The sequence below is a fragment of the Octopus sinensis genome, linkage group LG5 (assembly GCF_006345805.1).
Source record: "Octopus sinensis linkage group LG5, ASM634580v1, whole genome shotgun sequence".
Classification (NCBI taxonomy): Eukaryota; Metazoa; Mollusca; class Cephalopoda; order Octopoda; family Octopodidae; genus Octopus; species Octopus sinensis.
This window is the reverse complement of record NC_043001.1, coordinates 51,348,019-51,365,288: the sequence shown is the minus strand read 5'-3', so window position 1 is coordinate 51,365,288 and position 17,270 is coordinate 51,348,019. Positions and strand designations below refer to the sequence as shown.

At 40.8% G+C, this 17,270-nt stretch overlaps 1 protein-coding gene across 2 annotated transcripts in view; it reads left to right on the top strand.

The window, feature by feature from the left end:
- LOC115211851 (cilia- and flagella-associated protein 44-like) overlaps positions 1-17,270 on the top strand; it is a 204,798-nt gene that overhangs the window by 126,263 nt on the left and 61,265 nt on the right. For both annotated transcript variants that reach the window (XM_029780572.2, XM_036503433.1), the window contains 2 exons: positions 991-1,175; positions 13,783-13,918. In XM_029780572.2, coding sequence (XP_029636432.1) covers positions 991-1,175; positions 13,783-13,918 — 321 coding nt within the window. The remainder of the gene's footprint in view (positions 1-990; positions 1,176-13,782; positions 13,919-17,270) is intronic.

Genomic DNA, 17,270 nt, shown 5'->3' with positions numbered 1-17,270 from the left:
AACAAATTCTTGATACATAATACCACAGATGCTGAAAAAAACCATGAGCATGCTCCTGATTGATCTGTGGCTCTGTTGTGCCATTTTTGAAATGCCTGTGTCACTCAAAACTTTGCATACAACCCATTACTGTATCCCTGTATACCCAATGTCTCTGTAGTAGATTTCCCAAGTTTAACACAAAATTTCACGTTGGCTCTTTGTTCCAACTTCCTGTCCATGTCAAAAGTCACAGACTACAGCATACATATGGTCACAAAAACACAAATATTCCAACTTGCTAAGCAAGCAGTGATTTCACTTGGCACACTGCCTCATGAAGGTCACTGCTAGCTCTCACTGTGCACATAACCATGTGCTGCCATCTGTTGGCACATTACAGAACTAGTCTGGGAACTTTTTGATACCATCAAACACCAGCTTATCAGTGGAAGTCATTTTACTAAATTCTTCATTTTCTTAAAGATTAATTGAAACTTGCAGTTCTAAAGACTAATTCTATATCATTATACATCTTGGTTACCTGACATCTACAAGGCCTAAAGTTTTCAAATGATTCACGAAATACTTCACTCGATAGCTATCTTTTGACAACAGCCATATTTTTAACAAGACAATAGCATAACTGAATACGCACACACACACACACACATTTAGAGGGTTAATTTCATCATTGTTTAACGTCCGCTTTCCATGCTAGCATGGGTTGGACGATTTGACTGAGGTCTGGCGAACCAGATGCCTGCACCAGACTCCAATCTGATCTGGCTGAGTTTCTACAGCTGGATGCCCTTCCTAATGCCAACCACTCCGAGAGTGTAGTGGGTGCTTTTACGTGCCACCAGCATGAGGGCCAGTTGAACTAAAACTCCTTAAGACTGCTCTGGCAGAATCACAGTTCACTGATTAAAACAAGTAAAAGAGAAAATTATTCAGTAAGTTATTTGGTCTGTTTCAAAACTGTTCCTCTTTTCTTCCCTTTTATTTCAGATATCTCAATATATATCGGATTTCAATGAGAAAATTCTAGAGTTACGCAATGAGAAAAAGAAGCTAGTCAATATAATAGCATTCCTGCATGATGATATTTATAGCATTCAAAGCAATATGTCAGCAGAACAAAGACTAAGTCTCTCTGAACAACCAAAAATGGTACTAGAAGAGACCCCTGAAAAGTAATATGGCTTTTGTTTTATTAAATACTTTTGACTAGGCCAAATTTTGTAAGCAATTGAATTGTATAAGTATTTTAATTATTAACTTTTGATTTTAATTAGATTAGATTGGATTAACCTTGAGGAAGGGATTGTGTTGATGGTCTCCTTGGGTCCTTGATATGGTTAATGTTATGCTCAAAATAGTCGTAAATTGACTGCTGTAGAAGAATCATATGCTGGGAGAGAATTCCAAAGGCCAACATTCTGAGGAAGAAGGTACTGAGAATGGTGATTTGTTCAAAGAAATCAGATGAATAACTAAAATAATTGTTGAACAGGACACCAGTGTGTTCTAGGGTTGATGTTCAGTGGCAGTTAGTATGCATTTAGCAGCTGGCACTCTGTTGGCTATGACGACAAGGGTTCCAGGTGATCCAATCAAAGGAACAACCTGCTCGTGAAATTAAAGTGCAAGTGGCTGAACACTCCACTGAAATGCATACCGTTAATGTAGTTCTCAGGAAGATTCAGCATGATGCAGAATGTGACAATGGTGGCTCTTTCAAATACAGGTACTACTCATCTTTACCAGCTGAGCAGACTACCAGCTGAGCAACATGAAATAAACTATCTTGCTCAAAGACACAACATTCCACTGGGAGTTGAACTCACGATCTTACAAATGTGAGTCAATTACCCTAACCACTAAGCCATGCACCTTCACGGTACTCATTTATAATTGAGTGAACTAAAGCAATGTGAAATGAAGTGCCTTGTTCAAAGACACAGCACACCATCAAGTTCACAAATGAACTTTACAATTATGAGTCCACTATCCTACTCACTTGGCCATGTGTATCTAGGGTTACACTATCTAATGTGCAGATTTCTTTCTTAACTCAGTAACCTTGTGATATGCAAAAAATTTGGCTGACTTTTCATGGTAGTAGAGTAACCATGTTGCTTAACATTTGTAGTTAGTCTGATGAAGTGGCTCAGTGCCCACATCTCTCCAAGGCAGTAATTCTTAATCTGGATGGAAGTGCCCTTTAAAAGGTATTGTGAGTTTACCAGGAGGTAGTAAAATGTCCTGTGGTTTCTACATGAAGCACTAAGTCTTTAGAAGAAGTGTGTGATTTTTCTTAGCAGTAAAATATTTAAACTAGGTACCATACTTATATTTTGAATACATTTTCAACAAAAATCTTTGTCAGGATTAATATAGGAATAGATATGTTATCAAGGAGGAGAAATAGGACTGATGATATGTTGAGGTCCAATATAATTTTATTGTAAAAATCTGTCCTTCCTTAGTAACTTCCATAAAGATTTAACTCAGGGGTTACTAGTCCATGCAAACATTTTGAGGTGAATATTGGATAAGATAACATAGGGACATATAGATAATTAACAACTGTACAAAATTAGCTCCTGGTTCACTGTTTGACTAAAATAATGATTTTTTTTTTTTTTTACAGCTCCACCTCCATTTTTTTTCTACAAAATATTCTTAGGGGACATTTGTAAAACACTGTTTGATGACAGGTGACCCTGAGTTACAAAATGTTGAGAACCATTAATCTAAAACAAAATCTCACTAGATGATAGGGTTTTGACTGGGTGAGACTAACAACGTCATTTTACTTTCTGGTTAGTGGTAGAAATAAAAACCTGGATTGAGAAAAAACTTAAAGAGATATATTTCTAGGAGAAGTAGGGACTTTATTGTATTGAAGAATGTCTAAGGAAAAATACCAAAGAATGATTGCTGCATGAAAACTTAAAAATTAAGTAAGGTGCTAGTATAAAAGAAATTTCATTAATCAAAATAACACTTGTCTTAGTGATAAGAACAATTTTATTTGAATGATTAATTCTGATCCAGAAAGGCAAGGGAGGCAACCCCTGAATTTATAGTCATCATCATCATTGTCATTGCTGTCGTCATCATCATCATTGTCATTGCTGTCGTCATCATCATCATCATCATCATCATCATCATCATCATCATCACCATCATCATCGTTTTAACCCCCACTTTACCATGCTTTGCCAAAATTCATTGAGACCTATTTCCTATGGTCAGATGCTCTTTCTGTCATCAATGCACTCCTGTCTCCAAGCAAATAATATTTCTACTACTCTTTTGAATGGAAAACAGCACTACAGTCAATCATGTATTTACATTATTTACATTTTGACGGATTTTGTACTCATCTTGTTTGTTGTTAAGACATTCCTAAGGTATTTTTCGATGTTGTGACCTGAATAATAATCATCATCATCATCATCATCGTTTAACGTCCGCTTTCCATGCTAGCATGGGTTGGATGGTTCAACTGGGGTCTGGGGAGCCCGAAGGCTGCACCAGGCCAGTCAGATCTGGCAGTGTTTCTACAGCTGGATGCCCTTCCTAACGCCAACCACTCCGAGAGTATAGTGGGTGATTTTATGTGCCACCGACACAGGTGCCAGACGAGGCTGGCGAACGGCCATGCTCGGATGGTGTTTTTTATGTGCCACCGACACAGGTGCCAGACGAGGCTGGCGAACGGCCATGCTCGGATGGTGTTTTTTATGTGCCACCGACACAGGTGCCAGACGAGGCTGGCAGACGGCCACGCTCGGATGGTGTTTTTTTATGTGCCACCGACACAGGTGCCAGACGAGGCTGGCGAAAGGCCACAATCGGATGGTGTTTGTTACGTGCCCACAGCACGGAGGCCAGTCAATGCGGTACTGGCTACGGCCATGTTAGGATGGTTTTCTTATGTGCCACCGGCACTGGTACCACAAAGATACAAATTCCATTGATGTTCATCTATTTTGATTTGGTTTTCACTTGCCTCAACAGATCTTCACAAGTGTCACAAGAAGGAAGGTATGCACAGGTGGACTGACTACGTCCCAGGTAGGGGCCACGGGTTATGGCCTCACTAGTCTTGCCGGGTCTTCTCACGCACAGCATACTTCCATAGGTCTCGGTCTCTAGTCATTTCCTTGGTGAGACCTAATGTTCGAAGGTCGTGCTTCACCACCTCGTCCCAGGTTTTCCTGGGTCTACCTCTTCCACAGGTACCCTCAACTGCTAGGGTGTAGCACTTTTGCACACAACTATCTTCAGCCATTCTCGTCACATGACCATACCAGTGCAGCCGTCTCTCTTGCACACCACAACTGATGCTTCTTAGGTTCAACTTTTCTCTCAAGGTACTTACACTCTGTTGATTATGAACACTGACATTACACATCCATCGGAGCATACTGGCTTCATTTCTTGTGAGCTTACGCATATCCTCAGCAGTCACGGACCATGTTTCACTACCATGTAGCATGGCTGTACGTACACATGCATCATACAGTGTGCCTTTTACTCTGAACGAGAGGCCTTTTGTCACCTGCAGTTAGCCTTCCTTTGACATTGCTACACCTCTTATGTGTCCATAGCTTGTTCACCTTATAGAGTTTCTACCTACACCTTTTTTACAGATCGAGCAGGGCCATCTACCTGAAGGCGTTTGTGACTTGTCTACTTTCCTACTTATTAGGACTTTGGTTTTGGCTAGATTGATTCTGAGGCCCATCAATTCTAGACCTTGCTTCCACACCTGAAACTTCTCCTCCAGTTCTGATAGTGACTCAGCAATTAGAGCAAGGTCATCAGCATAGAGGAGCTCCCAGGGGCATCCTGTCTTGAATTCCTCCGTTATTGCCTGGAGGACTATGATAAATAGGAGGGGACTGAGGACTGAACCTTGGTGGACCCCAACCTCTACACGGAATTCTTCACTGTACTCGTTGCCAACCCTCACCTTACTAGCAGCATCTCTGTACATGGCTCGCACAGCTCTCACTAACCATTCATCTATCCCTAGTTTCCTCATTGACCACCAGATAAGGGATCGGGGGACCCTGTCAAAGGCTTTCTCCATGTCAACAAAAGCCAGGTACAAGGGCTTATCTTTGGCTAGGTATTTCTCCTGCAGCTGTCTTACCAGGAATATAGCATCAGTAGTACTTTTCCCTGGCATGAACCCAAACTGCATCTCATCTAAGCTAACTCTCTCTCTAATTAATTGGGCTATAACCCTCTCCGTAACCTTCATTACCTAATCCAGCAGCTTGATGCCCCTGTAGTTATTTGTATCTAGGGCATCACCTTTACCTTTGTAGCAGTTGACTATTATGCTGCTACACCAGTCATTGGGTATGACTCCTTCGTGTATCACCTGGTTAACTATACGAGTGACTATGCTATAGCCGACACTACCAGATATTTTGAGCATCTCTGCAGTAATTCCTGATGGGCCTGGGGCTTTCCCTGTCTTCATGCTTGTAATTGCCTTAACTACTAAGGAACTGTTAACTTGGATTGCTGGTCCCTCTGTTGGGTCGACATTCGGCAGACTCTCTTTATCCCATTCATTTTCCTCATTCAGCAACCTTTCATAGTGGCGTCTCCAAGCCTCTCTCTTTGCATCCTCATTTAGCGCAAGCGAACCGTCATCCTTGCGAACACATTTCTCTCCTACCACGTCACGATTCTCTCTCACACACTGTCTTGCAACACGAAATACCTCAAGTCTTTCATCCTCACGGCGCTGGACATTGGCAAAATTTTTCTTATCTGCTTCCCCTCTGGCTAGATAGACCTGTCTCCTAGCTTCCCTTCTGGCAGTCTGATACACTTCCCTGCTACCACCGTTCTTCCAGGCCTTCCAAGCCTGTTTCTTTTGTCTAATAGCCCTGTCAACAATATTGTTCCACCACCACGTTATTTTGGGTCTTAAAGGGACTTTGCACCAGCCATAGATCTGGTCAGTGGCTTTCAGCAGGTTGTCCCTCAGAAGCGTCCAGTTGTCTTCTACCCCATGCATAGCTATACCCCCTTCCATTTCGTCAAAGGCTTCAAGTAACATGTCTCTAAATCTCTGTCCATTCGCAGGGTCTTTAAGCTTCCAGACCCTTCTTCTCCATGTTGGTCGTCTTCTAGTCGCCCTCTTAGTCCTGATCCTAAAGTCACTAACTACCAGTCTATGTTGTGGGGTACATTCTTCGCCTGGGAAGGTTTTGGCATTTATAAGCAGCCATCTTTCCCTTTTTCTGGCAAGGATGTAGTCGATTTGGCTAGTATGCCGGCCCGATTGGTAGGTGACCAGGTGGCTTGTCGGTTTCCTGAAGTTAGTGTTGCAAACCATAAGACTATTCGCATCGCAGAACTCCAGCAGCCTGGTTCCCTCCTCATTGTGGGAACCATAACCGTAGCCTCCATGTACGCCAATGGAAGCCCCCAGCATGTCGTCCAACATGCCCATTGAAATCACCAGCCACAAAGAGAAGGTCCCTGTCGTTCGTCAATGAGGTGGTCTGCAGTAGGGTGTCATAGAAACTGTCTTTCTGTCCATCGGGTAGCCCTGGCTGAGGGGCATAGGCCGATATAATGGTTGCTAATCTATGATGAAGCACTATTCTAATCTTAAGTATTCTGTCACTTACTCTGATTACCTCAATTACTTTATCTACCCATTTCTCAGCGATAAGTACGAGGGGCATTCAATAAGTAATGCCCCTGACCCACTGCCCATAGCAGTAGAGCAACGACACTTGGCACAGTTATTAGTCTTTTCCTACATAGGAACTACCCAGAGTTATGCATTTCTCCCATCGTTTGATACAGCTCTGGAGACCGTTTTTGTAGAAGACCCCAGCTTGGTCCTCCAACCATGACGTGACTTCAGAAATCAAGGCTGCATCATCTGGGAAACGCTTTCCTTTCAAAATCAACTTCATGGCTGAGAAGAGGTGAAAATCAGAGGGTGCAAGGGAAGGAGTTCATAGCTGCATGCCTGTGCTTCTGATCTGGCGACACGCGAGTTGTGGACCAGAGCGTTGTCCTGCAGGAGGAGGATGCCTTTACTGATCTTGCCCCGCCTCTTGATTTTGATAGCTTCTCTTAATTTCCTCAAAAGTGAAGCATAATAGGCTCCTGTAATTGTGGTACCCTTTGCCAGGAAATCTGTCATCACTACTCCGTCCTGGTCCCAGAAGACTGTGAGCATAACCTTGTCAGCGGAGGGCTGCACCCTTGCCTTCTTTGGAGGAGGTGAGTCACGGTGCTTTCACTGCATTGACTGGGCTTTGGTCTATGGATCATAGTGATGGACCCAGGTTTTATCCTGTGTGATCAGTCTTTTGAAAAATTTTGACGCATCTTCTCGGCACATCTCCAAATTCATCCTCGAGCACTCAATGCGTTCTTGCTTCTGGAAAGGTGTGAGCAACCTGGAAATCCATCTGTCAGACACCTTTTGCATATGCAAATGGTCATGAATGATAGTTTCCACAGACCCGGTACTAATCTTGACCTTATGGGCTATTTGGCGAATAGTTATGCGTTGACCTTCCAAAATGGCAGCCTCAACTTGACGGACAGACATCTCATCAATGGCAGAAGGGGGCGACCAGATCTGGGAGCTGTTTCCACAGAGTTCCGACTATGTTTGAATTCACAATGCCAGCGTTTTACAAGGTCATATGATGGGGCATCATCACCATAAGTTACTTTCATTTCATCAAAAGTCTCCCGTGGTGTGCGTCCTTTCAAATACAAAAACCAGATCACTGCTCGACACTCAACAGGCTCCATTTCACACTTGACTCAGTTCAAACACCTGTAAATCAGAAACCACAATTAGTTCAGAGCTGTAATTCGCCACTTAATCTATAGAGGTATAAATAAGTGCACATGCAAAATTTCAGCTAGATCAAACAACTGCAAGTGGGTCAGGGACATTACTTATTGAACGCCCCTCGTTTACCCACGCCACCAACCCCGTCAGTGTTCCCTGCCCAGAAAATCTTGTACCTGTGTTCCTTGCCTGTGAGGAACCTAGCAGATCCTCCTCTCCACCTTATTTCTTGCATGCAACATACATCAACATATCTCCGTTCAAGCATCTCGACTATCTCGCCAGACCTACCTTTCAGTGTGCCAACGTTGAGGGTGCCCACCCTGAGGGTGTGGAAGGTATGGGCCCTAGAGGCCCAGGGACGGGGAACAGTGGCATCATGTACCTGAAAAGAAGAAAACTCGCATTTGGCAGAATTCATAAGCAAAGCAATGATCTTAAGTTCAATCTGCTACACCACACTATCATGTTTTGCGTCGTATGGTCACCACCTTATATAGTAGGGGTGGTATTGGCTTAAGGCCTTTAGGTGTTCATGGAAGAAAAGCAAAGGAAGACAAGGTGAGATAAGGACTTCCGGTAGAGGTGGAGGGTGTGGGATGGTGGGCGCACCGCGCACTGGGAAAGATGAGGTAGACATTTAAGCGACAAAAAGACAAGATTTGAGACGAAATGCTTTGCAGTCGTGTGAATAAGTTTCTATGAGTGAAATTTGGGAAAGATGGGGTAGAGATTTAAGCGACAGAAAGACAAGATTTGAGATGAAAAGCTTTGCGGTCGTGTGAATAAGTTTCTGTGAGTGAGAGTTTATATGTTGTGGAGAAATGCTTCAGCTAGCATTTGAGATGAAAGACAACGATAATAAAAGGGGAAACAATAAGGCATGATGGTGATAATACTTGCAAAAAAACAATGAAAGAAGGAAACAGGTCGGAAACTTAATATATCTCTCATAATATGATGATAATAATAATAATGATAATGATAATGATAATGATAATAATAATAATAATAACATTGAAAAATATCTTACAAATAAGAACCCTGGTTTGAAATTTCCCCAAGACACCTGATGAAGGCTGGAGGGTATATCAGCTGAAACGTTGTGTTAACAACAAATAAGATGAGGACAAATCTGTCAAACTGTAAATAATGTACATAATTCCTCATCTCTTAAATATAGAACTGTAGAATCATGTTTTTGTGCAAAATTGCAAACAAACATCGCTAGGCACAGGAGTGGCTGTGTGGTAAGTAGCTTGCTAACAAACCACATGGTTCCGGGTTCATTCCCACTGCATGGCATCTTGGGCAAGTGTCTTCTGCTATAGCCCCGGGCCGACCAATGCCTTGTGAGTGGATTTGGTAGACGGAAACTGAAAGAAGCCTGTTGTATATATGTATATATATATATATATATATATGTTAATAAAATAGAACATATGCATATATATAAACATATATGTACGTACCTACCTCTACATGTACATATACACGCATATATGTGTACAGGACACCAAAAAGACGTCGAACACATAGAGAGACGAAACACATAGACACAAACCAAGGAACAAGACAAGCAAAAAAAAGAGAGAGATACAGGACAATAAGCACAACGAAAAAACCCCTTCTTCAGTCGCTAAGATTTCATCTACTAAACGTTTCGAAGGATAAAAGCGAGACGTATACTTCGAAGAAAAATTCCTTCCCGCGAAAAGCAAATCAATTAAAATTCTGAGATCTTTTCGCAGAGGGGTAAAAAAAAAAGCAAGACGGTAACGACAGTACAAACATATAAACAGTAAAAAATATATATATAAACAGTGGAAAAATAAATATATAACAGTGAGAGACAGGACAAGGAGAACAAGATAAGAAGGGCTGTTAACATATATATATGTATGTGTGTGTTTGTGTGTCTGTGTTTGTCCCCCTAGCATTGCTTGACAACCGATGCTGGTGTGTTTACGTCCCTGTCACTAGCGGTTCGGCAAAAGAGACCGATAGAATAAGTACTGGGCTTACAAAGAATAAGTCCCAGGGTCGATTTGCTCGACTAAAGGCGGTGCTCCAGCATGGCCGCAGTCAAATGACTGAAACAAGTAAAAGAGTGAAAAAGAGAAAGAGTGATATGCATATGCTACACACACATGACAGGCTTCTTTTCGTTTTCATTGACTAAATCAGCTTACAAGGCTTTTGTTGGTTCACTAAAAGACACTCACTGAAAATACTGCACTGTGGACATGAACTTAAAATCATACGATTACAAAATGAACTTTGTAACCGCACAACTATTTCTGAGCCTGCCCATCCACATGAAGTGAGGAATACCATGAGAACTGAGTCCAATCTTTGGTTGTCCAGGACACCTTTGCACTTGTTTCAGTTTCTTTAGACCGAACCAGCCAAGCATAACTGTGCAGTACAACATTTGCCCTTGGTTAGCAACTGCTATTTCCTATTTGCTTACTCCTAGAAAGAGAAAAAAAGAAAGCTGAATAGTAGGCAAAATGTACACTGCTTTTCTTTCTGTCTACTAACTGACCTTCAACGTTTATATTAAGGTAGCAAGCTGTCTAGAGCATCTGATAGAATGCCTCACAGAATTTGTCCTGACTCTCATTCCTACCATAACCATTCTCTCTTTCTGTATCATTCTCCAATATGTACTGGGATTTTCTTAAAACAGTCAGATATGATATGAAGAAGTCTCACTGGTTTTACTAGCTGGCAATAACAGCAGTTGACAAAAGTAGAAGTTGGTGCTGAGATAAAGGCAAGAGTAGGTGAAGGGTAGCAACAGAGGTTGTTCAGAGAGGAATAGGAGTGCTGGCTGGCAACACAGCATAGTGAAGTTAAAGTGTATTGGATAGAGGATGATGGTAGCCTAATGCAGCTTCTTATATACTACTGAAGGGCAAGTGGGCAGTGATGAAGATGATGTGATCAGCAGCAGGTGGTAAGGACATGATAGATGGAGAGCTCTTAGGCAAAAGGGAAGGTAGGAGCAGAGATGATTAGGTAGAGAAACGGAGGTGGAGCAAGGATGCTAAGTGAAGTGAAACAAAGGCCTGGGTAGGTAGAGGGCAGCAAATGTAGGCTTAAAAGTACCACATTATGGGGTGACAGTAGATTTTCATGATGGAGCACTGGAATAACAGGTGATTACTAGACTAAGCTACCATCTTTTTCTATTTTCTATTTTTTCAGTTTCTTTTATTTTTTAGCTTATATTTTAATTCAGCACTGTACAATCTCTTCTACATCCAACATTATTAGCTCTTTATATTGAATAATCAGATAGAATTAATTACACAGTGTAACATGATCTTTGTCTTTGGGTAGCAACTGTTATTTTTTATTTGCTTATTAATAGAGAGTTTGAAAAAAAGCTAATATTTCTTTCAAACTTTGCTTTTGCTACATTCATTCAAACCCCAAAGAATCCCTCTCAACACATGACTGCAATGCTCCCCTGCTATTCCTGCTCATGATCAGAGATATATCATGTATAAATTTTGTAGTTTATATTGTAGAATAGTAGGAGAAAAACAGTAAGAAAAAAGAAAAAAACCAGGCAGCAGCTACAAAGTGTTAGTAAGGGTCAGGAGATAAAATGAGCAAGAGCATAAGTCAACTGAGTTATATATATATATATATATATATATATATATATATATATATATATATATAATTTAGAATAGCCTTGTTCAATATAACAGTGTCATTTATCTGTTCATATGCTCCACATATCAAATTGGCAGATGATCAGAAGGATCATTTCTATTAATATTTTTTGCAGACTACCACGATGACAAAGGACAAAGACATTATCATCATGGCTGGGACTTCAATGGTCGGATTTTATGGAATGCTTGGAGGTTATGGCTTTGGCTCCAAAAATGAGGAGGAACAAAGCTGCTGGAGTTTTATGATATAATGACTTACTGGTTTGCAATATAAACTTTAGGAAACTGCCAGCCATTTCATCACTTACCAATCTGGTGGGCTCGCTAGCCAGATTGACTTCATTCTCACCAGAAACCTGGACAGGCAGTTGCTTGTAAATGCAAAATCCTTCTCATGTGAAGAATGTGCAATTCAACGTAGGTTAGTGGTTAACGACTTAGGGCCTGAAGGACCCAGAGATACAAACCACTTTGGAAAATGAGGTTACAGGAGATAAGGAATCCTTCAAATAGGCAGAAATTTAGAGATGTTCTCAATGAAGCATTTGATGAGGAGGAAAAGACAGAGAGATATGACATAGAGGACGACTGGAAGTTCTTACTGGATAATCTACTCAGGGCAATAGATGAAATCTGTGGTTGGAGCAAAGGTTCAGCAAGATCAAGTGCAACATTGTGTTGGAACAGTGAGGTTGACAGGACTATAAAAGGGAAGAGACAGGTTTGGAAAGAGTATAAAAGTATGGGTAATGAAGAAGTATATCAGATAGCTAAAAGGGAAGTTAGGGATCTCATTTATCTAGTTCAGGCAAAAAGAGAAAGGAAGAAGTTTGCCAATGTCTTGCAGCATGAAGATCAGAGACTTGAGGTGTTCCAGATTGCTGGACTGTGTGCCAGAGAGTATCGAGGTATTGTGAGAGATAAGTATGTATGGATGGATAATAATATGCTTGCATTTAGTGATTTTGAAAAGAAAGAGGTGTGGAAGAGTGACTGTGAAAGGCTATTAGATGTGGAGGATGAATATGAGAAAGGGAGCAGCCCCCATGTGAACACAACAGAAGGACCAGCTTCTTAGTGGACAGCGGTTAGGTAGATAAGGCAATTAAAGATATGAAGACAGGGAAAGCCTCTGGTCCATCAGCAGTCACTGTTGAGGTGCTTAAAATATCTGGTAGAGTAGGATATGGCCTAATCACCTGTATAGTAAATCAGGTCATTCAGGAAAGCATAATCCCCACTGACTGGTGTAGCATCATCATGGTCAATAGTTACATGGGTAAAAGAGATGCCTTAGATAGAATTAATTATAGAGGCATCATCATCATCGTCGTTTAACATCCGTTTTCCATGCTAGCATGGATTGGACGGTTCGACTGGGGTCTAGGAAGCCAGGAGGCTGCACCAGGCTCCAGTCTGATCTGGCAGCGTTTCTACAGCTGGATGCCCTTCCTAACGCCAACCACTCCGTGAGTGTAGTGGGTGCTTTTTACATGCCCCTGGCACAAGTGCCAGGAGAGGCTGGCAACGGCTATGATCAGTTGGTGCTTTTTACGTGCCACCAGCACAGAAGCCAGTCACTGTAACAGATACTGTAACAAAATGATTTTTGAGGGTTTTTTTGTGTTTTTGGTCAGTAAGTGTTATTTCCTATTTGCTTCTATCTAGAAATCAAAGGAAATGACTACTATTCCCTTCAAAGTTTGCTTTTGTGACCTGGACATCAGTGTTTTGAAACTGACCTATTTTTCATTACATTTCAGACAAATTCAGTGCTGAGTTGCTGAAGCAGAAATATCAATATAACAAATATTCTGCTCAATACCACAGATTTCCTTGTCACTTGCTTGACCTTAATCACTTGCATATGTCCCTTAGTGTCTGATAATATGTGCATCTCTGATCATGAGCAAGAATAGTGGAGGAGCATTATAGTCATGTATTGATAGGGACTCTTTGGGGGTTTGAATAAATGCAACAAAAGCAAAGTTTGAAGGAAATATTAGCCATTTTTCATATTTTCTAGGGGTAAGCAAATAGGAAATAACAGTTGCTACCCAAGGACAAAAAATTGTGTTACAAAGTCTTATCTTATGTCATTTGACATCTTATTATCCAGAACTTATATGAAATTGATAGAGCTCATGCTTCACATTTTCAATGCCTGTGTTGCAATATCTATGTTTGATAATGTTCAAACATTCGTCATTCTCAAATATACTTATTTCTACTTATTTTCAATAGGAAATATGACTTTGAAACAGAGGATCTGATATTTTTTAAGAACAAGTTACTTAGTGTGGACAACAGCCTAGTATTGGGGATAAAGGAGCAAACACTAAAGGAGCAAGAGACAACACCAGCTACTGCTGCTCCAAAGGTATTTGTAATCAACTACTACGAACACTTTGTGTAAATATATATATATATATATATATATATATATATATATATATATATATATATATATATGTATATATGTATGTATATGTATATATGTATATATGTATATATGTATGTATATATATGTATGTATATATATGTATGTATATGTATGTATATGTATGTATATATATGTATGCATATATATGTATGTATAATATGTATATATATATATATATATAATATATATATATATATATATATATATATATTATATATATGTATGTATATATATATATATATATATATATATATATATATATGTATGTGTATATATATATATGTATGTATATATATATATATATGTATGTATATATGTATATATATATGTATGTATATATATATATGTATGTATATATATGTATATATATATATTATATATATGTATATATATCTTTTATCTTTTATTTGTTTCAGTCATTAGACCGTGGCCATGATGGAGCACCACTTTGAAGAATATTTTAGTTGAATGAATCATTCCCAGTACTTATTCTATTAGTGTGTTTTGCCAAACTGCTAAATTACAGGGATGTAAACAACCCAACATCAGTTCTGAAGTGGTAGTGAGGACAAACATAGTCACAAAGATACACATATGCACATGCACGCACACACACACACGTGTGCATATATATATATATATATATATATATATAAATGCGACAGGCTTCTTTCAGTTTCTCTCTACCAAATCCACTCACAAGGCTTTGATCAACCTAAGGTTATAGTAGAAGACACTTGTTGCCCAAGGTGCCACACAGTGGGACTGAACCCAGAACCATGTGGTTGGAAAGTAGGATTCTTACTACACAGCCATGCTTGTGCTTATATCTATATTTACTAACTCCTACAGTCAATAATGAATGGCTATACACACACACACACATATACAAAGATTAGGTCAGTTAAAATATGTTTGTGACATATTTTAACTGCTAAAAGGCAAATTCACTGCAGTTACCTATGTGTGTGTGTGCATGTGTGCGTGTGTATGTATGCATGTGCGTGTGTATGTATGCATGTATGTGTGTATATGTATGTTTGCAAGTGTTTGTGTGTTTGTGAGTGTGTATATATATATATACACACACATATATATATACTAGCAGAATTGCCCGGCGTTGCTCGGGGCTGAATTGCTTGAAAGTACTGTTAATGATTGCACTGAATTATGATGATTATTCAGGCAAATATTGATATAAGTTTACGGCGAATGAATGTATTTGTAAGTGTATAGAAAGCCGTGTAAAGGGGTTCCTACCCCCTCGTAGAATGGTGTAAGAATTGAATGCGAGGTTGCCTTGAAAAGAGCCATGTTATTGTTCTCATAATTGTAAGAATTTGATATTCGTGGAAGGCGATGTAAAACGTTCACAGGTGAATAGGGTCTCTTTTCTTTTTGCACGAACGGCAGCGGATGTGCTGTTACAAAACTTCATGCTGTGTTAAAAGAGAGTGGATTTCCTATGTAGGCAAGAGACAGGCCCAAAAACCTGCCCTTTTTTAATTAAATGAATGAGCTTAGCCAGTTTCTGCCTGAAAACCCTTGCAATAATATCATGGCGATGACAGTACTGCTGCCCTGGGAGAAGTTCTCGCGTTACCTCAACCCACTTTGGGTTACATGTAAAGGTAATGAATAAATCGGGTCGCCCATAATGCCGAACGTAAGTCATAGCGTCTTGTGTTCGCTCGTGCATGTACCGTGGGCCCCTGTATAGGTTGAGGGGAGAATGCACATTTTGCCGATATTGCGGCCGTCAGTGTCATTCCTGATGCCATCACGCAAATGGATGTAGGAGTCTGAGCGCAGCTGCTTCTGATTCAATTTGATAAAGCACAGTCTCTCGGACTCCATCTTTGCAGCCATGTCAACTGCAAACTGGTGAAACAGTTCCCGTGATCTGTGCAGGGGGTTGAAATCATTATGCCTTGTCATGAAGCGGTATGAGTAAAATGCCATACATGAAACGGTTTTAGATGTCGCAGCCGAGAGCTCGTTTGGTTTGTGGTGAGGAATGCCGAAATGGTACCCGTCTTCTCCATACGGAAAAAGAAGGGGATACGTCTCATTAATACGCTGAAGACCACTGTCGCAGCTTTGAAGAACTATGTCTCGCTGCTTGTGCTGTTCACCATGGAGAACTATGGCCACTTCATTGCACGAAGGAGCGTTATATCGGCACGCGTGCTCCCCATGGTGAATGTTGGTGAAGGGGCTGTTTCCAAGGCATATTTGAAACTGCGAATATAGCTGTTGTGGTCATGAAGCATGTTTTGCAGAGTGAGCAGCACGTCCCTGTCGAAATTGTCAGCATCAGTGTTTGCAGGTTGTGGAATTACGTTGAAACGCAAATCAAGTTGCCTATTGTAATTTGTAATGAAATAAATTTGAAGGAACGAAGGTTTGCAATTTTGTAGTGGCTGTAGTGACCCAATAAGGTGGTACACCTGGCCCTGGACCTTGAAAGTAGGCATCCAACCAGTTTCTCTGACAACGTTAGCCCCGAAAGAAGTCATCTGAAATGCACAATTGTACTTCGTGATGAGTTGAAGGAATTTTGATGACCTTGAGGTGGAACCAGTAAGTAATTCCTTCAAAGGGTCTGGCAGCTCCCGAATAGGGGGCAAGCTGACCTTACCGTTTAAGCAGCACATCGCAGGTGGTTCCCCAGCCCACTTTTTAGCATTGCAGAATTGGCAATTGACGCACATTTCCCCAATATTTATGTCAGCGTGCATCGAGTAATTGAAGTTGGGCTCATACTTGAAAGCCCGTAGATGCCAGTAAGGGCTGTTTGGACTCGTCAGACCGTGGCGTCGACTGTTCTGCTGGAATGTAGAACGTTGCTGGTCTGAGTCGTGGGAATGTGTCGAAAATGTTGAAACAGCAGTAGCCGCAGCGTTTGTAGCCATTTGAGTGGCCCTTTGTTGTGGGTCCTCTGAAGCCCCTTGTGCAGCAACAGCAGAAGCCTTTATGGCGCTACGCTTCGACCTTGTTTCCGGACCGTCTGAAGCCATAGAAGCAGCATCGTATGAAGCCATTTTTGCTAGGCATGCGTTGCGCTGTTGTAAATTTTCAGCAGCTCATGATTGCACTGAACGTAAGGCACTCTGTGAAAGTCTGAAAGCGTTTTTGTCGGAGGACTCGTTTGTGATAATCGCCTTTTGCGCCGCTGCTGCTGCAGTATGGCGGCCGAGGCGACTTCTCTTTTTCGGTGGCATTTTATGTGAAAAAGAAAGTGTGAAAGTTACTTAAAGATAGAAATTGTAATGTGAATGAAATGTGG